Source organism: Squalius cephalus (genome assembly GCF_949319135.1).
Source record: "Squalius cephalus genome assembly, chromosome: 11".
Taxonomy (NCBI): domain Eukaryota; kingdom Metazoa; phylum Chordata; class Actinopteri; order Cypriniformes; family Leuciscidae; genus Squalius; species Squalius cephalus.
In genome coordinates, this window is record NC_137132.1 from 22819969 (window position 1) to 22842740 (window position 22772).

Here is a 22772-nt window from a genome sequence, read left to right on the forward strand (position 1 = left end):
TTGCTTCCATTGAAACAAAAGATGCTATTTGGATCATTCTCAATTGTTTACACAAACTAGTTTGAGACATTCTTAACTTTCTTCTTAACTTTTCATATTTCTGCGGAAATTTTTTTCATATGCAAAATAGCACCAGCACAGAACAACAATTACCTTTTTTATTTTTTTTTATTTAAAGTTCCACACCAGTCCTAATATGGACTAAAAGAGCTCTGCGTGTACTGTATATAATTATTCTTTTGTTAGGAATTCTACAACATTTCCTCCTCACACCTCAGCTCGTTGTTGAATTAATCCTCCATTCTCTTGTTTTGCTTATTCAGTGTTGGAGGTGAGATCACAGAGACACACTGGTGAACAGGAGAGGCTGGTGCATTGACAGTTTGCCAGTCTGTCCTGCTGCAGAGAGCTGAGCTATAAAAGACCTCTCCCCCTCAGCTGGAGCCCATTCTTGCTCTGAAGTCTCACAGTGGGGAAAGCAGGGATGAAGCGACTCTTTGCAGCTACTTTTGCACTCTTTGTGCTGTCTGCCTTTGACCAGGCAGACTCTTCAGCCTATGACAAGATAGTTGCCCATAGTCGTATTCGAGCAAAGAAAGAAGGGTAAGAGATATTATTAATTTTATTTATTCAATTGTTAAATTATAAATAGCATATATCATTTAAATATATTTCAATCATAATTTATATATATATATATTTTCAAATATATTTTAAACATTTTACATATGGTTATTACTTTACATACTATTACATTGCTGTTGTTATTATTACTGTATATTTTTATAACTGAATCTTTTTTTGTCTTTGTGCAACACATATGCAAACTGTGTGAAATTATTTATATTATTATTATTATTTTGTGTAAACAAATCTAGTCAGGTTGATTGTCATACTAAATAATATTATTGACTTACAAAATATAAAAAATATTTATTTACAGTGAAATGCTTGATTTTATAAGTATATATTTCGGTTACCTGACAAAATGTTTTTAGATTATTTATTTTCATATATTTTGTAAATGATTTAATCATTTTAAATAATGGCTTTTGTAAATTATTTAATCATTTTAAATAATGGCTGTCAGTGTGGGGTTTTTTTATTATAAAAAAAAAAAAAAAGTTTTTTAATAAATACAAAGGTCTTAAGAATGGTTTGAAATTGGTCAGTTATAGCTCATTGTCTTAATTTTACCTTTATTACATCAAAATCAAACATTACTGTCCCAGGTTTAAAAGAAAAGCACCATGCTGTCACAAAACAATTTCACACATCTGTTGCGCTTTTGGGTCCAATTTTCACTATGAACTATACTCTCAGAAAAAAAGGTACAAAAGCTGTCACTGGGACAGTACCCTTCAAAAAGGTTCTAAAATGTACCATTTAGGTACTAATATGTACACTTTTGGAACTAATATGTACACTTTTGGTACCAATATGTACCTTTGAGGGACTAATATGCACTCTTTAGGTACAAAAGTGTACCTTTTGAAAAGGTACCGCCACAGTGACAGTTTTTGTACCTTTTTTTCTGAGAGTGAGTTGCTTATTAGCATGCATATTACTAGGATATTGGTTTATTAGCACTTATAAAGCGCATATTAATGCCTTATTCTCCATGACCATATTCTACATCCCTTAATCCTACAATACCTAAACTGAACAACTACCTTAGTAACTAATAATAATTAAAGAGTTTATTGAGGCAAAATTTCTCAATAGTTAGTTAATAGTGAGAATTGGACCCTAATCTAAAGTGTGACCTCCCAGCTTTACTCATTTCATCCTGTCTTACCTTTACCTCTCTGCAGACCAAATGTGTGCGCTCTTCAGCAAGTCGTGGGGACAAAGAAGAAATACTTCAGCACTTGCCGTAATTGGTACCAAGGGGCCATCTGTGGAAAGAAAGCGTAAGTGTGATGTTTTATGGTTTCTGGAGGCTATTACAAATCCTGTCTCTTTGACAGAAACTGGAAGTTCCAGCTGCTCCAATGGTCAAAGGTGAAAGGTCACTGTCCCAACTGGTAAGAGTGGTGAAGACTTCCAACAGTTACATTCACAGATGAATTCCTACTTAAGCTGAGCTCCAAATGCAGCTTAATAGTTGAATTTACAATGCTTCCTATCCAAATGACTTTGTAAAATACAGAAATAGACAGCAACAGTATAGATTTATAGTTCAACATGGCTGCCAAAACAAAGACAAAGAATTGCTCTACAGCGACAATCCAAATTCCATGTGTTTTTACGGCACAAACCACCGGAGAGCTGCAGAACCTTAATTGGTATAAAATGGTGAGACCCACTGACGTTGTCAGGACATGCCATCGATGATTAAAGAAAGCAGTAGAGCTCGCCTGGAGTGCTTGGCTTGTGTTGAAACACCTTTCCTTAAATTTCTGTCCTAGGGCGAAAATACACAGCTGTCTACAAGGTGGAAATGTCAGCAAGCTCTTTTGTATTTCGAGAAGCTCTTTGGCAAAACTCAGTGAACTTAATGATGTGTGAAATGTAAAACAACAACAGCAAAGAAAAGATTTCAACATCTAGATCAACAATATACCGTAAGATGAGCAGCAATGTCCTACTGTGAAGGCTCCAGTAATGAGGTTGTGGTTTCTGGAGGCCAACATGGTTAACCACAACCGTTGATTCATGTAGAGTTTGTTATGCCTCCGGTTTCTTGTCCTTTTTCTGTGGTTGGAAAAGAGTGGAACAACAACATAAAGAGTTTTCCCGGGCCTCTCATACTGTATGTGACCAAACAGCATTGATGTGAGGTAATCTCCAGTGGTTTCAAACTTCCTTAGTTGCAAAGCCAGACTTGCCTGAGATATTCTGTAGATTTTCTGCTTATCTTGCAGTTTTGTATATCGAAAAGCCAGGAACTATTCTGCTCTGAGGATTTTCTCTGCTCTCAGCAGACCATTACATAGCGGTCTGGCAATCTTTGTAAATATCTGGTTTAGTGTGCTTAGCTTACATAACTGAGATGAGTATGACAGTCTTAGTTCTTCTTCAAAGACTGGTGCAAAAAATGATATCACTGATGGTGGCTCAATGTGCAGATGAGAGAAGTTTGAGAATGACTACATTTTGTAGTGTCTGTTTTCATTCAAGTCATTGGTTTGATGTTCTACAAAGCTTATCTCTATATATTTTGTTAGAAATTTCCTCCATCTGATGGTTTTAGCCCCATCCTAATGGTTTGAACATATGCATAATGTTGTGGATCCTTTGAACTGGTGACTCACAAGGGAGAACTTCAATTCAATTGGAAAATCTGACCTTCTCCCCAATGATTAATATGGATGCATTCCCTCAGCATGTCTGGTCAAAAGGAGTCATGTTTTCCTCCCGTTTTGGGGAGAGATGCTTTAGAAGCTCATGTTCTAGTGAGGCTCTAATGATCTCATCAGCTATCAGCTTTCCCAGCACTTCACTTCTATAGAAGACATGGAGCCCAGCCATGAGCCAAAACTATTGCTTCTGGATTCTCAGTGGGGCGGTCACATAGAGAACAGCTTTGAAATCCTCATTAGTTTCTTAGTCTCGTGATTGCTCAATCTAAGGGACTTGTCAGTTTCCACTCTTCCACAGAACTCACCACTGACTGTCAGTTCTCATTTGGTGATTTGCAGGCTGTTTTATCTTTCTGCGGAATTCAGCAACATGGATCCGGTTTGCTGGTGTGGAGATTTCCATGTGCAGTGTGCACTAACCCTGACTAGTGTTTCTCTCTGAATCTCCAACACTGCTGGAGTTTGTTTATTATCAGCAGCTTTGAAAACTTCTCAAGGGACTGTAACTCTCCAGGGGTGTTTTCTCAGAGCACCTTATAAAAAACCTGTTTCCCATTAACAGCTATTTATTAACTCTACAATATGGCTGCTGTATAGTTGGTATAATTAGCTTAGGTTAAGTTTTATTGAACCCATTATTCATATTAAAAGCCTGTTATAATGCATATGAACTTGTAACTGGCAAAACACACTAAAGGGAATGGGGGAAAAAAATAAAAAAATATTGATGCACCAAAATACCTTGGTCTGACAGGAGATGTTTATGGTGGCATTTGAAATTATAATTCAAGTTCCGAAGTACAACAGTGGATTTCCTTCTTTTACATGATGCTTAATAAAATAGTTGTATTTTAAGGCACATATGTGTAGTTTTATATTCAGACGGTTTAATAATATAGTTTTTAAGATAATTTCAGTTTTATCATTTCTTTTTAGATTCATTTTTTTGTTTCTTAATGCTACCAAGAGCAAAATGACTTCTCATCCATGAGATTCCATTTGTGTGGTCATGGAAACATATTTACAAGCTTGGTTTGACGGTTTAAAGGGCCGTTTTCAATGAAAACAGAAAAACCAGAATGCAACCTCCATTACTGGAAAACTGCTGATTCGACATTTCCTTCCCATTGTACATTGTAACTTCCAAACCAAGGGTTTTCACTGGGTTATAAATTTACTTTAAAGGCTTCCTGGATCCAAAAAATACCCCTCAGCCTTACTAAACCACCAAGTTGGTCTCAGCACTTGGCTTCAGGGCACTTTAAGTATTAATGCAATGCTATGACAACATAATGATAGTGGAATAAGGCACAAACCTCGGGACCACATAGCATGTTTATGTACAAAGACAGTTAATGGTTGCCATATGGAAAGACTGTCTGTCCAATACCATGAACTGTGTTATCATTAAAACCAGGATAGCTTGTAACGACGTGAGAATGGCATCCAGGAAGAAAAAAAAATGAATTTGAGCCTGTACATTACCGGTATTTTATTTTTTCAAGTGGCACCAAATGTCTGGGCTTCAATATTCATTTAACACATGTTCTTCTGGTTTTATGTCTTCCCTCCCTTTGTCCAGGACCGTGTTGTATGAGTGTTGCCCAGGTTACATGAAGTTGGACGGCTTGAGAGGCTGTCCTGCAGGTTGGTTGATTTCGTAATAGTTACTTACTGACCAGTCTGACATTGGAATGTCATAAAAGTCTGGTTATATTGTCAATAAACTACTAATTTACAGTGATAAGTATGCTAAGTATGATTGATATCTAGTTTGAATGCTATAATGTAGGGAAAAAAATGTATTAGGCTGCAATCTTGCGGCTAATCTGTGTCACTTTCCTTGCAGTTGCTCCCATTGACAACGTTTATGGCACCCTTGGCCTGGTCAAAGCCAAAAATACCCAGGAATACTCTGCTATATCCAAGCTACGGGAAGAGATTGAAGGTTCCGGGTCGTACACCTTCTTCGCACCCAGTAATGATGCATGGGATCTTCTGGATACGGTATCATCTTGTTCCTTCTATATTCAGCACAAACATAGAATTTGTGTAATTCCTTGACTGTTTTGCATTGGCTTCCTCTCTGTTCTATAGGAGGTGAGGAATGCTCTGGTGAGCAATGTTAATATCGAGCTGTATAATGCTCTGCACTACCACATGGTCAACAAACGGCTTCTCACCAAAGACCTCAAGAACGGAATGACCGCAACCTCCATGTACAACGACTTGAGCCTGCTCATCAATCATTACTCCAATGGGGTAATTTGATATCTTGAGAAATGGAGGGTTATGTTTCAGGTTACTTTCTTCTTTGTGAGGGACTTAATTTACACATGGTTCTTGTTCAGGTTGTCACAGTGAACTGTGCCAGGATCATTCACGGCAACCAGGTGGCCACCAACGGAGTGGTCCACGTCATTGACCGCGTCATCACAGCTGTTGGCAACACCATTAGGGATATAATCGAAGTCGACGATGAACTAAGCACTTTGAGTGTAAGTGTTGAGGAAACTTGGAGCTGTGTAGTTCATGAACCAAACCAATTAATCAAAAGTTGTAATATGCTCCATTTCTTTTCCAGACTGTGGCTACTGAATCCGGTTTGATTGAGAAGCTGGGTCAGCCGGGACACTTCACCCTGTTCGCCCCCACCAACGATGCCTTTGAAAATCTGGATAGAGAGGTTATGGACAGGCTTATGAAAGACAAGGTTTCCCTCCAAGGTAAACCCCAAGACGTAAAGCCCCATGATTTCCCATTGCACTATTCTCAAACGGAGTGCTTTAAGTTGTCGAAGGGACACATTAAATCCCATATTGATGGCAGACTTGGCACAAAGAAAGGCTTTATTCTTATTTAATGAGACAAAGATGCAGGAAATCAAGGATCTGGCAGTTCCCTCGTGCCGTGTTTGTTGATATGAGTCAACTGAGTGAGGCCAAGGATTATTTTGCCCCCTTTCAAACCAGATGGGCCCGCTGCACCCCGAGCTGTAGACCTGGAATTCTCAGACAGTTGGCAAGCAGTGCCATAACAACACTTATAGGACTACTTTGAGATTTAGACAGGGTTACAGTTGAGCCACTTGGAGAAGAGATCAAATCTGAAGGTTCTCGGCAGTTTATGGGTACGTCTTACAGTATTTTCAGAATACTGAGGTTGATGTTTGCTTTGGAGTTGCATTAACTTTCCCAGTGATCATGTAAAAGAATGACATAATACCCCACTCTCATGAATATAAGGTTTGTCAGAAATGCCCTAAGGCTTATATTAACTGCTTGAGTGAAAACTAAAATAAAACTAATATTATGGCCAAATCTGTTGTGCCAAGCGGAAAGACATTTGATCTGCTACTTAAGCAACTTTCATTGAGGGAAGTCATGGAAATGAAAAAGAAAAACTCCAAGCTTAACCTAGATACTGATGCATTGTACAGTTGACCACTGAATGCATATAATACCAACACATTTAACACAATGAACAATACAGTGAGATGATAGCCAGCTTGAACATATGCACCCATTTGGCTCCAGTGGTTCATGTTTTCCAGAGTGATGCGGAATATATTTTGTAACCATTAAAGCGATAATGTTCATTGTAAGGGCCAAAGGAGAAAGATTTAAGACCTTCTGAAAAGAGCATAATCCTTGTCTTGCCAGAGACCTATAGACAGGAAACAGCTGTTCGCTTTACGATTCAGTGAAAAATGGTGGCGATGGGATCTCTGCCCTCTTATTTGTCCCTAGAGTTTTGACTTGCGCTCTATTTCCAGTCAAATCGTTTGTTGCTGCTGAGAGACTCGCTCAGAGAGGACCCAAAGGCTCCCAAGGCTCCCCCAGGATCTCTTTTGGGAACTAATTGTAGATGCATTGACATAATGGATTGCATGCATATCTACATAATCTATATATTAAATCACAGAATTTAAATATTAAATTAATATTAAAGGTCATGAAATCAAAGTCCATGTTGAAGTTACTGTATCTATATGCTAGTGTAAGCCTAGCAGATATATGCATTTTAAATTTACAACCATTCTCTCAGGAAAACTGTGCTTGACAAGTGATTTCATGCACATGAATTTAAAGCAAATACTGTGTTAAATCACTGTGCAAAATTGTCATTTAGCAGGTTTGTATGAAGCATTTTCAAACACACTCATTTCCATTTGTGATTTTTACCTGATGTGGTATGCTCTAAACACCAAAAAAATTTAGAACTAATATCATTTTTTCCATGATTTCCTCATATCTCAAAAGGCGTGTAAGAGGAATAACAGATGTGCTTGGATGACAAAGACTGATGTTTCTTCTCTTCCAGCTCTCCTCAACTACCATCTGTTGAACTCTGTTCAGTGCTCTGAGGCCATCATGGCCGGCACGTCTCATGAAACCGAGGAGGGCAGCAATATTGAGATTGGCTGTGATGGCGATAGCCTTACAGTCAATGGCATAAAGATGGTACTGAAAAAGGACATTGTCACCTCCAATGGAGTCATCCACCTCATCGATCAAGTCCTCATGCCCGACTCTGGTAAGCTTATCCTATCAGTCTCTTTTATCTTTTTTTTCAGAGAGTGCAAAAATGACTGAAATAGCCCCTAAATCCTGTGATTTTGCTTTTTTAAAGCTAAACAGGTTATGGAGCTGGTTGGACAATCTCAGGGCACCTACGGTGACATGTTGACAGAGCTAGGCTTGTCTGCAGCCATGGGACCCCAGACTGAGTACACACTCCTGGCTCCACTTAACGCAGCCTTCAACGGTGAGCAAATACATGTCATTCTCCCTCTCTCTCTGTTTAACTAACTTAGTCTCCTTGCCCTTACGCAGCTGCTTGTTTCTTCTCTGTCATTGTCTGTTTTAATTCTACCTTAGCAAGACCTCTGTTCTTTCAATTGCTGATGTGCCTTGCCTTTGTTAACTTCTGCTGTCCCATAACTATAACTTTGATTCCTCGCGGGATAGCAGGTGTTAAAACATATGATTCATTCAATGCCTGTGAATGGAAATAGCAGCTTCTGTTAATCTATGGGCCTCATTGGGCTTCCAGCACTGAAAAGATGTTGAAAGAAAGAGAAGATGAAAACTTCTGATATCCCACCTCCCATACAGAGCGTTTCAGACCACACAGGAGGCTTAACTGGATCTTTCACCTCATCATCACATGTTTGTAGTTCATTTGTGGCTAATGACAGGTGAACATATTCATCATATTATATTTACAGGGGTAAATCGTTCCTTTTACTAGGCTGCATGGGGGAAAGGGACAGTGCCTGCAGTTACAATAACCAAAAAGTCCTGTCTGGGAATGCACATTCTACAAACTGCTCACCACGAAAGGCTGGCCAAGTCTTAACATGTTGCAGTTTGAAACATATAATGTTTTAATGGTACAACCTCTTTGGTTATGTGTATGTTTTAACATGGAAGAGGTTAATTGGCCTTTTTAATCGTTCTAAATCCGAGTTGCGTTATATCATGTTATTGATTAGGCAAATGTTATCACAAAACTTTTTTGTCATGATGGTAAACCAAACCAAGTGCAAATCATTTTTTTCCTCTGCAATCCAGATGAGGTGATGTCCATGGACCAGAGCTTCCTGAAGATCATTCTGGAAAACCACGTAATCAAGAGCAAGGTTGTGCTGAGTCAGCTGTATAACGGTCAGCGCCTGGAAACACTCGCAGGGAAATTTCTCAGAGTCTTCGTCTACCGCACAGTCAGTTGTTTTATATGTCTTTGTTCTTGATTTTCTTATGATTTAGAATCTTCCATTATGCAAAAATATACATATTTCTATATTAATGAATCAACTAATTTAATATGCAAAAATTTCCAAAATATGTCAGGAAAATATACATGTATATATTTATATATACTGTATTCATATGAAACTGCTAATATACAGAAATATTTATTTTCAATGTTATTTATATAAATGTATTTTAAATATATTTTCAGGTATTTCAGATTCAGATTTCAGATTTATCATTCAAAAAAGTAGTTTTCTCCAATGTACTAAAATAAAACAACTTTTTAAGGATGGATAAACACTCCAATAGTTTTATGAAACTTAAAAAAAAAAGTGCTCTTATATCTGAAACTATTTGAAATGCATTTTCTTATTTTAAACAAAATATTTTTTATTACACATATTTACAATACATTTCAAATATATTTTATTTATAAAATAAAAGGGGAGGGGAGGGGAGGGGAGGGGAGGGGAGGGGGGGGTGTTCCATTACTTACATTGACATTTATTGGCATTGTAATTTTTAAGTAATAGCTCAAATAGTTTCCATTAGTAGACTCAGGGGAAGTGAACTGCCTTGTAATATTTTACCTATGAAGGCAGTCTGCATTGAGAACGCCTGCTTGATCCGTGGAAGCAAAGAGGGAAGTAACGGTGCACTCCATCTCATGAAGACCCTGATCACGGCACCAGAGTCCACCATGTACCAACTTCTGGTGAAAAACGGAGCATTCAGGTAAGAAAAGGTGAATTTTCATCAAGTCAAAGTGAAGATCACTTTCTTGTCCTTGTGACTATCACTTCATTGCTGCAGGATCTTTTTGTCTCTGATGGAAGCAGCTGGTCTGACTGATATGCTCAAACAGGAAGGAGATTTCACACTTTTTGCCCCTACAGATGAGGCTTTTGCAGGGCTCAGTGAGAGAGACTTGTCTCTTTTGAAGAGTGAGTTCTTTCATACATGTCATTTTCAAGGCACACCACATCTAGAATTACTGTTTAGCTTTGTTTTATTCAGGATTAATGAGATTAAAGATGAAAGACAGTGTACAGGATATGACAGTGTCTCTTCTCTGTGATCAGGTGACGTTAACGCCCTCAGAGCCATTCTGCTCTATCACTTCAGTAACGGCGTCTTCATCGGTGGAGGCTTGGAGACTGGAGTCACTAACCTCCTCAAAACTCTCCAGGGCAGCAATTTGAAGGTGTTGTATGTAAGTATCAAGCACTCCTGCAGTCCAGCCTTGAAATTAATTTCAAGTCATAACATCTGTTATAGGAACACATGCAAGAACCTTCATCAGATTATATGATTCCACTCTGTAATATAGAGTTTTACGGTGGGAATTTCCTGTGAGTAAAATTAAACCATGCTTTGTAGTAAACCACTTACCTTTATACAACCTCTGATTTATACAGTATGTAGAAGAAAAACTGAATTTATTTGATATACGGAAGTATTAAACAGGTACAGAATGTTTTTATGATTAGCAGGTTTTTTTTTTTTTTTTTTTTTTGTAACCTTAATATACCTTTACATTGGGAAGGTCACATAAATCTTTGGTTAAATAAAATGTTGTTGTAAGGTTATACTGTAAGAGTAAACAATGTCAAATAACATAAAAAGTCTAAATTAGCTGTCATATTTAATATTACTAAATCTGAATACATTTGCTTACACCAATGAAAATAAAAAATAATATTCAGATCAGCATTGCTCCTAAACATAACAAGAACCTGTATTACCATTCTTTACATTTATGTTTTTAAATTAATATATATATATATATATATATATATATATATATATATATATATATATATATATATATATATATATATATATATTATTATTATTATTAGTGTATTTCTATTTATTAATTTTTATACAGGTGATGTATATACATAAATATAATTTATTTATTATACATTTCAGCACTTTTTGTCTGTTTGATCTTTGTTGTTATTGTACTTGTTTGTTAAAATTAAAAATGAACAAATATTGCATAATATAATCATATATACATTACTATGTATGTTTTATGATAACATTTATTTATTGAAAAAAATATTGCAATTCGCAGGCAAATGAGAGCATGCAGGTCAACACTGTGAAAGTTCCTGAGTCTGATTTAATGGCCACAAATGGAGTTGTTCACTTCGTCAGGACTCTTCTGTACCCTGAGGGTGAGAGTTGAAATTGCAGTTACTGTGATGTTTTCTTTTCTTTGTTTTTTGTGTGGAAATTTTTCAAGAACTACTAAATGTCTGTTTTATTTTAAAAGATATACCTGTTGGTAGCCAGGAACTCCGTTCACTCCTGACAAGGATCATCCGATACATCCAGATTAAGGTATTGAATTGCAACATGCAACGAGCTTGAAGTCGTTCACAGAAAGACCCATTTAGGGGCCCGTTTGCCCTGAGGATCTGGACTCGATTATGTGCAACAAAATTCAGCCTTCATGCCATAATATGATCTCCCAAAACAGATGTCCAGTGGGATCCTAATGCCATCTTTTCTTTTTATTTGTGTAATTCTACAGCCATGCCTAAAAAGTGTAATAGACAGGATATTTACATAAGTGAATTTCTGTGTCAACGTGTATTTTCTTTCCTTTGTAGTATGTTTCTGGATACAGATTTCAGGAGATCCCTCTGACATTTATGAGTATGTATATCAGAAATGGTTTTCATTTCAGCGCAATCAGTTTCTTTTTATCTGTTTTCTCAAAGATCTGTTTTTCTTGAAATCTGACAATCATGTTTCACCTTTTTCCCTCTAGGAAGAGTCATCACAGGTATTTGACACCAATGAAACTCATTACTCATGCGAGAGCTAGATTATTACTCTGTGCTGCATGAAGTTTGTTTACTGTGTTTCTTATATATGCAGTTCCTGGTGATGTTACAAAAGTCACCAGAGTCATCCAGGGAGAGCCTACCATCACCAAGGTGACACGGGTTATTGAGGGCGACCCGAGGATTACGAAGGTTACCCGTGTGATTGAGGGTCAACCTTCTATCACTAAAGTCACCAGGGTAATCGAAGGGGAACCAACTATGACCAAAGTCACCAGAGTCGTTGAAGGTAAACACTATTAAACACATCAAATGATATATTGCACATATCATTGCATTAAAGCTATTGTCATGTAAACAATGTAAAGTAATTGTAAATTTATTGTGTAACACTTTAGTTTAGGGTCCAACTCTCACTATTAAGTAGTTGCTTATTAGCATGCATATTACTAGGATATTGGCTGTTTATTAGTTCTTTTAAAGCACATATTAATGCCTTATTCTCCATGACCATATTCTACATCCCTTTATCCTACCCAATACCTAAACATAACGACTGCCTTAGTAACTATTAATAAGCCATAATTAGGGTTTAACGGAGGCAAAAGTCATAGTTAATAGTTAGTTAGTGAGAATTGGACTCAAATCTAACCACTTACTGACATTTCATTGAATGAAAAAGGATTTATACCAATTTTTGACTGATCCTCTGTTGTGCCATTTCAACCACAACCAACAATTTGTTGACTGATAAAGATCTTTCAAAAGTTACTTGGTGAGATAATTGTAAGTAAAGTAAATATATTTGTTGTACTTTTGTAAGTATTACAGTCAAATTTAGCTAATTTTTGTTACCTTGTTTAAGTTTGCAAAAAGTGTTAGTAAAATGCTAGCTATGAAATGACCAGCCAAACATTGCATTCTTAAAATGTTTCAAATGTAATTTTCCCCACACAACGCTATTAAACACAATACAATAATATAAGATGTGATGAAAATGTTCTGACGATTAAACAAATAACAGAATTCTCTTGTGATGCATTGATTTTATACTGTAAGTCCACTGGGCCAAACGCACCCATAGCTAAAGAAACGCCCTAATAACTATGAATGACAACTCAATGTGTTGCCTTTTAGTCATACTCATACTACAAATGTTTGGTCATTCTCCAAAGGACAAATGTGTGATAAAGTGACTTGGAATATGTCTACTAAAACCAAGTGTGATATTTCCCAACAGTGCGTGTTGCTCTAGCAATGAACCCATCCTTTCCTGGACCTGGATTTCACAAGTATTGACACATGCTTAATGTTTTGTATCAACAGGTCCTGAATATTCAGTCACCAGCTCCTCCGATATGGAGCTTTATGGTAGTGTGACACTTTGAACCCTTTATTAGCATGCTAGCATCAGAGCTAACAGTTAACCTCATTTTGTCTTCCTCACTCCAAATCTTTTTTCCTTTAAGTTTGTCCTATTCCAGGTTACAGAATACAATGTCTTTCTGTTGTGCTAAGGGTACTGGTAAAAGACAACTAAAACCTTTGATTTATTGTTTTTCCTTTCATACTCTTTTGGAATTAGCTATGCTACAAGCTGCGGAGTAAAGCCGACCCAGTCAACCACTGAACTCTACTCCCTTTTCCTTTTCTCTCTAGTTCTTCATCAGATAAATGTCAGTATTATTCATCATTTCTTCTTCTTCTTTCCCACTAGATTTCAGCGAGGACCCTGAAAGCATCACTAGTTACATTCAAGGTGAGATTCTAACATTTGCAAAGGTATGTCAAGCTAAACTGTCCCAACATGGTTGACCTCTTTGTCTTTTGCTAATCTGTTTCCAGAGGGAAGAAGGGTGCCTGGAAGAAGGCCAGGTAAATAATTCACTAAACATCAGTTTGACACTTTTTTTTTTTCATCAGATTTTTTTATGTTTTATATTGCATGCATGTCGATTGAACAAACAATGTGCTACAAGCTTTGATCTCCGTGACCTCTCTTTTCATAATCTCAGGAATACCGCGGAGGAGAGTCTAGATCTAGACTGGGCAGAGAGAGCACAAGTAGAAAACAAGACCTGAAGAGTACTTCCTTCATTTACTTGCGCAGTGGTCCAGAACCTACCAGGTTGAAGTTGAGTTTAAGGCAAAAGAAAAACAAACTCAATATTGATCATTCCTGTTTGTTCCAGAGATAATGGTGATTTTTGTTCAAGTACATTTGGTCCACATGGGGATACAAAATTCCCCAAATGTGTATATAAATAAGCTCTCTCTTTCTTTTTGTTGTAAAGTATGGGCTGAAAAATCACAGTTTCATCTTCGCCATGAATAAATGATCATATGCGATGTTACACAAAACAACATCTGATGCTTTCTGATGTTTTTGTTACATGATTTGGAAACATTTGTACAACCATGTATACCGTTTGTATGAAACAACTCAAAAAATGGAAGCGTTCATATACATGGTATAGGGAGCAGTTAAAATGAACAAATGCCTAAAACCAGCAGTATGAATTTATTTTTCTGGGGTACGGTTTACAGATGCATGGACAATGATTTTATGGTGCTCATATTTAGATGGTGTAAAATCTAAAATAAAAATAGAAATTATGTTGCAGTGTTTTGTTAGAAAATCTTGATTTTTTTTCTTTCTTTTTTTTCATGTTTCTTTTCATGGTGTGATAGAGGTTTGATTGTTCTTCCTTGGTGTTTTTGTATGTGTATGTAAGTGTGTACATTTGCATAAACTGTGCACAAATGTGCTGCACAAAAAAAACCTCTCAAACTGAATTTTTTATGTTACCAGTCCAAGTTTAATTTGACAAACAGGTTTTGGCTCCTTTGCATTTATTTTTCACTTTCCATAATAAACTCAACTTTTAGACATGGAATTGTGTGTCAGTTTTTGAAGTAACAAAACGTTAATATTATTTCATTATTTCTATTGTCATTATTTCTTTTTTAAATTTTATAAAAATTTTATATAAAAGTATAGCAATAAAATATAAAATATTAATGATGACAATAATATATAATAGATGCATATTTTAAGCATTGAAGTGCTATCTTTGCTATCTTTTAAGTTTTACTCGTGGAAGAAAATATTTGTCATGTGGAAATATCTAGAAAATATCTCAAATGTGAGATGTAGGCTAAGAAAAAGACCACAATTTCCAGTATAATGATTAATATTTTAGCACAGAGAGAAATCTGCACAAAAAGTCCATATTTATACGCGTTTTTAAGCGTGCAATGTATTTGTGCATTCATCAACTTTTCCATTTAAGACATTTTTTTGTCCTCTTTTTTTGTCTTCCCTCAGGAGATACACATTCATTCTTATTGCCTGAGTTAAAGCAGTCTATGTGGGATAAGTCAAGGCACACCTTTATTCCAGAATTTCGTTTTAGCATGTCATACACTGACATTTTGTGTCAATATGGAATGTAGCGAACGTTAAAGAAAGTCTGAAAAAAAAAAGAAACCATGTATGAGCTTAGCAGTTCAACTTTCTTCTTTAGCTGTTAAACAACTATTTGAAAACACTCCATTCTGTTTTGTTTTATTGGTTACTGTAAGAAATGCTGGCTATGTAAGATAATGGGCAATATGGTAATGTTTTTACTTTTACTAAATATTGTTATATTTTTAACTGTATAAAAAATATAATCATTCATCCACAGTTCGGACCAGTCAAATGATCAAACTATATACATATATAAACTAAATGTAAATGTAAACAGCCAACCCAACTAAGAAAGCAAAGGCTGAGGGTATTTTTTCAGAACGCAAGACTAAACTTGCTGTAGTTCTTTTCTAAATAGAGGTGGAGGTCAAAGCGGGACACTTCAGACGGGGGCTAGTGGTGACATGCATCCCACTGAAGTTTGCATACAATGCAGCTGGATTGATTTGAGCTGATTCCAAGAACTACAGTCAGATACCAGCATCATGTTTCTGACAAGTGATGTTTGAGTCATTTCACTTCAGCTATTCTAATTATAAGAGCAGCAAAGCTTGTGATAATTTCCCAAGCTTTTGTTCCATCATTTTATATATCCAAATGCTATATCACTATCTTTCATTAGCAGCAGGGCCGTCGCTAGAGGGGAGAAAAGTGGTCATGATTCTCAGGGCCCCTGGCTTTGGGGGAGGCCCCAGCAATTTTAGGATCCCCTATAGCTACAGCCCTGAGCATTTATGTAAGAGCCCAGCCCTGAATAGCTTGTTCAGGCAAGAGGGGCATCGCAAAGCAGCGAGCTGGGAAACAGATTGTTCGGCACATTCTGGTGGGTTGCAACTCATACACTCCCTCTGAAACAATCTGGATATTTGAAATTATACGAACGAATGAATGATACGAAATGAATAATACGAAATGAATGATACGAAAATCTGTTGGGTGTGATTGCTTTTTGAATCAGTGCATCTTCAGACTTACATACAATACAAGACAACTAGAAAGTATGGGCAAGGGTGTTACAATAGGGACGAAAGTACTATTGCAATTTCCATTTCATGCCAACTTTAAAATGCACACGCATATGAGCATATGAACACTTGTGACAGACATAACAGGTTCAGCCATGCCTAAAGGGGCAAAAATCACAAGCACCAGACCTTTACATCTCAACAAAACAGGAACTAAACAAATTACTTCCAACCATTGCAATGTGACATGTCTGAAATGGGGAGTTACACTGAAGAGGAACCATTGCTGGATTTATTAATACCCACTTGACCCAATTTGGATTATTAAAATACCGTATGGATGAAAATCCCGGCCTTGGTTGGCTATGCATAGACTCCCTACAATGCAGACTTTATGAGTGGTTAAAATGGAATGCTGTATTTACAGTGTACAGTGTTGTACTTAACTTTCTTTTGCTTTCTTCCCTCCTCTTTTCTTTTCCTTTCTTTAATAGTGTGGTTGAATGGATCTTCATGATAGTGGAAAGAAGTGTTTAAAACTAATGAATATAAAACCAAGCGTTTTTACAATGTCTTCAGAAAATGGCAACTAAAAAAGGTAAGCCAACACAATAAATACAAACACAAGGACAAAAAGATAATTAAACTGACCATAACTCTGACATACACATGTTAGGTTTTCATGTTTTATGGGGAGGCGTAATGATTTTTATACTGCACAAACTGTCTATTCTATCCCCTAACACTAACCCTATATATACCCCTAAACGTACACTCTCAGAAAAAAAGGTACAGAAGCTGTCACTTTAAAAAAGTTATTGGTACCAAAAGTGTACATATAAGTGCCTAAATGATATTAGAACTTTTTTTTTTTCTGAGAGTTTACCCATCACAGAAAACTTTCTGAATTTGTAAATTTTCAAAAAAACAAACATAATTATATGATTCATGCTGTTTTCCTCATGGGGACCAAAAAATGTCCCCACAAGGACAAGGATTTTGGATATTGCCATTTTTTGGGGGACATTTTGTAGGGTACACCTGAGTCACACACACACACACTGCTTAATATTTATGTGTAAACTTTTTTCAGGATTCTTAAAGTTGAATAGAAAGTTCACTATAAATCATTTGTAACAATATAAGTAAGCAGTAAGTTACGAGAGGCTGTGCTGAATCGTGAATATGTCACGGCAGAACTTATTTACGATACAGCACTAGCCTCGAGTACCTTATAACCAAAATATAAGTATCAATGCAACTTTCATGAAGTAAAATAAAAAAAGCCTGCCTTCCGCTGGAAATAAATAGTCCCTGGCAGTGAACAGCAACAGAAGTTACATTATTTCGCCATTAGACGGCAAAGATTGTCTTTATTAGTGAGTCAGTCAGTAGAGACAACTTTTATATTGAAAGGACTTAAACTTGTTGAGAACACGGAGAAGCAAGACGCAACTGACAAATGATTAGCGTGGCGGGGCACGGGAAAACCCCTTAACTGTTAAAAGGACAAGATATCGCAGCAGACATTCAACTGTATCTACTCTAGGTGCACTCCCTTACTCGATCTCTCACAATACTCTTCTCTATAAGCTTCGATGAACAATATCAATGAGAACATTATGTTCCCTTTCGAGAGTACTCTCGTGTTGCGTAAGCCTTTTCTCGAGAAGATTGAAGCCAAAATGATCCTATAATTTTCATAATTTAAAACGCACTTGCTGCACCAATCAGACCTAAGCGAGACGACTTAGCGCGCTTATTGGCTGCTCTGCGGCAACTGCTGCAACCTATGGAGAGGCAGCTGTGGCCCGCGCCATCCATAGTTGCCTTGATTTCATCTCCTTTCAGCGAACGATCCTCTTTGCTGACTCTGGAAGAAGCCTCGCGCCGTCGAAACAGCACTTCAGCGGGACGAGCCACTGCACTGCAGGACTGAAGAAGCCGGCTTCGGACACCTCCCTACGCCGCCTTCAGCCGCCATCTCCCGCTGCGCTATCCAGCGCGCATATATCCTTTAAAAGCTATTCTCTAAAAGAGCAAATTAAGCGGGCGTTGTTCCAAATGCCCCGCCTCAACTGCGGCTCGTGCCGAGCCCCCCTCACGGCCGGAGACCGCCACATCCTTTGCGTCTCCTGCCTGGGGAAGGACCACGCCGACATCGCTCTCTCTAAAGGCGGCTGCGATATGATAGATTTATCGACCCTGCGGGCTCGATTAGCCGTCTTCGGTGAGGACACACTTCCGCCTCTCTCTCATGGGCCGCGCCGTAAAAAGCGCCGTTCTCAGAGAGCACCCAGGAAGAGAGACCCGGAAGCCTCTGCAACATGCGAGCTCACACCGGTAGGATCCCCGCGTGCCTCACCCACTGATTCGCCCTCACCGGTTTCCTTCATCGATGGCCAGCGCCCGGCTGTTTCCGCGATCGCTCCCATCACCTTCGGTGGACCAGACGGTGACGAGGCTGACGAGGACAGCTGTTCTCTTGCCGCCTCGGGAAGAGGGGATTGGTTGGGCTCCATTCCGGACCTCGCCCCCTCAACCCAGGCTAGTAACAGCGGGGTAAGAGCCAGCGTCGATGCAGAGCTTATCCGCGAGTGGTCTCCACCCTCCGAACCAGCGCGCAACAGGCTCGACGAGTGGTTTCTGCAGGGGCGCCATCAGGCCACTCAGCAAAGACCCGCCCCGTTTCTCCCGGAACTCCATGATGAGTTAACCAAATCATGGAAGGCTCCGTTTTCCGCCAGGCTGAAAACCTCTGTTTCCTCGGGGCTCTCCGTTGTTGACGGCGCCCAGGAAAAAGGCTACCAGCATCTTCCCCCCATCGAAGAGGCTGTATCTACGCACCTTTGTCCGCCCTCCACTGGATGGCAATCTAAGGCTGCTTACCCCTCGAAAGCCTGCCGGACTACGTCAGCTCTCACTGGTCACGCCTACGCTCAAGCTGCATCAGCACTCCACACGATGGCGGTGCTTCAAGTTTTTCAGGCCAACCTTCTCCGCACTATGGACGAGGTTGGCCTGAACTCAGAGGCGTTTAGAGATCTGCGAAGCGCAACTGACCTAGCCCTGCGAGCGACGAAAACCACCGCTCAGGCTATCGGCAGAAATATGGCAGTCCTCACCGTCTTGGAGCACCATCTGTGGCTGACGCTAACGGACATGAAGGACGCGGACAGAGCTTCCTTCCTGGATTCACCGATCTCGCCATCCGGTCTGTTTGGCCCGTCTGTCACCGAAGCACAGAAAGCGCCACAGTCCTTGCGACACTTTCTACCCAAGCGCTCGAGTTCTGCGTCAGGCCGCTCAAAGAAGCAGCCGCCTGCCCAGACTTCAAGGCCGCCGCCTCAGCCGCCAGGTTTCCAGCGCCATCCAACCGCTGAAGCTCGCCATCGCTCGCGCTCGTCTAGCCGCCGCAGACCGCCTCCCCCATGGGGACCGAGGCCCAAGGTTGCGCTAGACCCTGAGCCTCCCAAGCCCTCCTGACCACAAGGGGCAAACGACGACGGTTAAGTCTCGCTGTGGCCGGACCACCGTCGAAGAGCTCACGCACACTTCTCTCAGTTCCCGCATCAGAGGCGACTGGAGATGTTTATATTGCAGTACACGAGCCTGTTACACAACATGCACGCCTGCACACAAACGCCGTTTTTACGGCGACCCAAATAAATCTCAAAAAGAGCAAAATGTCTGCCTTATACCCGGCTCGTGCCGACTGTGTTTTAAATGTAGGAACTGTGACCACTATTCAGTGCTCACCCCTACTCATAAACACACACTTCACTGTGTGTTCAGTGTCACACACACACTTAATAAAAAACTTCCCCGCTCTCGCGGCGAGTGTATTATGTGTAAACCAGGCGCAAATCATCCTGGGTGTGTCAGAATGGCTACTCGCTGCAGTTCGTTCGCAGACCCCCGCGCTTTCGAGCCATGGTCGAAACTACGGTGAAAAGCGAAGTAGCACACCTACTTTGTGCCGAGATAGCGAAACTGCTGAGAAAAGGTGCAATTGAAACCGTTCCTCTAACACAGAGCGAGTCAGGTTTTTACAGTCACTATTTTCTCGTTCCAAAAAAGGCTGGCGGTCTTCGACCCTTCCTAGACCTCAGACATTTGAACAAAGCGCTTATGAGGCGATCGTTCAAAATGCTGACGACCAGACAAATCCTCGCGCAAATTCGCCCGGGAGACTGGTTTATATTAGTGGATCTGAAAGACGTGTATTTTCACATACAAATAGCGCCCCGTCACAGGCCATTCTTGAGATTCGCCTTTGAGGGCCGAGCTTATCAGTACACGGTCCTACCGTTTGGCCTGTCTTTAGCACCCCGTACATTCACGAAGTGCATGGACGCGGCGCTCGCTCCCCTGAGACAACAGGGTATGCGAATACTGAACTATCTAGACGACTGGCTAATTCTAGCTCAGTCACAGACGGAACTGATGACTCACAAAGCTTTGCTACTCAGTCACTTACAGAACCTGGGTCTCAAGATCAATTTGACCAAGAGCTCGCTGTTACTTTATGCTGAAAATTTATTTTCTGGGAACAGAAATAGACTCTGTGTCAATGAAAGCGCGGCTTCCATCACAGCGCGCTCTCCATCCAGCGCCTAGCGGCGTCATTCAAAGTTGACAACTTCACTCCTCTCAAAATGTTTCAGTGGATTCTGGGCCGCATGGCATCGGCTTCAGCAGTACTTCAGCTGGGTCTGCTACAAATGCGCCCCCTCCAGCACTGGCTAAAGCTCCGAGTCCCGTCTCATGCGTGGACATAGGGTCATTTTCGTCTCAGGGTACCCTGGAACCTTGGAAGTCAGCCGACTGGTACCAGTCAGGCGTCGACATGGGGACAGTCTCAAAGCTAAAAGCAGTCTCGACAGATGAGCCAGAGCTCACTCTACTAGAGGCATGGCCTCGTCCTGGGCTTGGTCCAGTGGGATTTCACTTCAGGATATCTGTATGGCGGCAGGCTGGGCCTCTCCATCTACATTTATCAGGTTTTACAACCTAGAAGTTCCCGCTTTACAGGCTAGACTGTTATCGGTTTAACCATGCTGCTGCAGTTACTTGCCTGACTTAGATCTGGCATGACTGTACTATAATGTCTCAAGCATTATTCATTCAAGTTAGTTTCTCGTCTTATGAGCCCCGGGCACTTGCCCTGGGACACTGACTGACAAAGTTTTTTCTTGAGCACGCACGGCGTTTTACACAGGGTTCCCGTAGCGGAAGCTAAGGCTTACGCAACACGAGAGTTCTCTCGAAAGGGAACGTCTCGGTTACTAACGTAAACTCGGTTCCCTGAGATGAGGGAACGAGTGTTGCGTAACCTTGCCGTGCTTGTGCTATGTTATGGTATCGCTTCAGTCGATGAAACCAAGGCATCTATGGACGGCGCGGGTTATATAGCCATAGCCACGCCCATTTTGGCCCTCTCCATATGTTGCGCTAAGTCGTCGCGCTTAGGTCTGCTTGCTGCAGCAAGTGCGTTTTAAATTATGAAAATTATAGGATAATTTTGGCTTCAATCTTCTCGAGAAAAGGGGCTTTCCCGTAGCGTAAGCTAAGGCTTACGCAACACTCTCGTTCCCTCATCTCAGGGAACCGAGGTTATGTTAGTAACCGAGACGTTTACGTTGCTAAGAGTGGTTGCTAAGGGTGCTGTGTTGTGATACAAAACCGTTGGGTGACGTGGTCATGAATAAAACACAGCTATTATTGACCAATTTGAATAAAGGACTGGAACTTAACCGTTTTATAAATGTCTTCACTGCCTCTTTTGATCAATTTAATACATCCTTGCTGAATGAAATTCTTTAAAAACAAATCATACTGACCTAACAGCACTGGACTAGTAATACATTTCTTCTGTTTATCCTATGACCTTAAGTATGTTGTTCTTTGTAAAACCACATCCTGCATTTTTTCTCATTAGTTCCCGTCTGTGATTCAGTTTTCAACTTTAACTGTTGCAGCTCCACATGAAAGGGCATAAACAATACAACTCTATCACATCATCTGTTAAATAAAACCGGTTAGTTTAGATGAAGCATATTTTTAGGTTTAGGTTTATGAACATGAAGCATAATTTTAGGTTATCAAAACATTTTTACTGCATACTTGAATTTAATTTATTCCAACAAGTAGGCCTACTTCTATCTCCACAAGCAAATGTGTGCGTTACACACACTGTAGGAAATCCTAAAAAATTATACTTTAACGTTTGAAATTAATAAAATACTGGATCAATCATCTTATATTTTATTACATCAAAGCTGACATCAAGAGTATACATAACAACAAAATATATTGTCATGCAGAGCTGTCTCTCCCATGTAAGCCTTCAGATTGAGAGCAGCTATCATGAGATATTTTGGCATTATCACATGCTGGAGAATACAAATACTTGAATATTTTGGGAGGACACTAAACTCAGGAAATGTCCAATGTTTTATCTATTACCA

At 39.5% G+C, this 22772-nt stretch overlaps 1 protein-coding gene and 1 long non-coding RNA gene across 4 annotated transcripts in view; both read left to right on the forward strand.

Annotated features, from left to right (window-relative positions):
- LOC307166689 overlaps positions 1–22772 on the forward strand; it is a 428201-nt gene that overhangs the window by 188702 nt on the left and 216727 nt on the right. The gene's annotated exons all lie outside the window — the stretch shown is intronic.
- On the forward strand, positions 324–14757 carry postnb (periostin, osteoblast specific factor b). Of its 3 annotated transcripts, XM_079885498.1 has the most exons (22): positions 393–603; positions 1815–1913; positions 4888–4952; positions 5155–5312; positions 5403–5567; positions 5657–5803; positions 5890–6031; positions 7629–7841; positions 7938–8072; positions 8882–9030; positions 9663–9799; positions 9878–10008; positions 10147–10277; positions 11148–11250; positions 11349–11416; positions 11689–11734; positions 11850–11864; positions 11960–12154; positions 13192–13236; positions 13583–13624; positions 13711–13740; positions 13881–14757. In XM_079885498.1, exons 1-22 carry the CDS (start codon positions 485–487, stop codon positions 13901–13903), a joined length of 2358 nt encoding a protein of 785 aa, XP_079741624.1. In that variant the 5' UTR covers positions 393–484; the 3' UTR covers positions 13904–14757. The 3 variants fall into 3 exon arrangements, with proteins under 3 accessions (XP_079741623.1, XP_079741625.1, XP_079741624.1); XM_079885497.1 differs by lacking the exon at positions 11850–11864 and having other exon boundaries at positions 324–603; positions 11689–11752; XM_079885499.1 differs by lacking the exons at positions 11850–11864; positions 13192–13236 and having other exon boundaries at positions 324–603; positions 11689–11752.

Excerpts from the sequence above, each read along its gene's own strand:
- postnb (XM_079885497.1), top strand. The coding sequence starts at position 485 with ATGAAGCGACTCTTTGCAGCTACTTTTGCACTCTTTGTGCTGTCTGCC. Across the intron at positions 5,313-5,402 it reads CATGGGATCTTCTGGATACG|GAGGTGAGGAATGCTCTGGT; the intron begins GTATCATCTTGT and ends TCTGTTCTATAG. Across the intron at positions 11,753-11,959 it reads GAGTATGTATATCAGAAATG|TTCCTGGTGATGTTACAAAA; the intron begins GTTTTCATTTCA and ends TTATATATGCAG.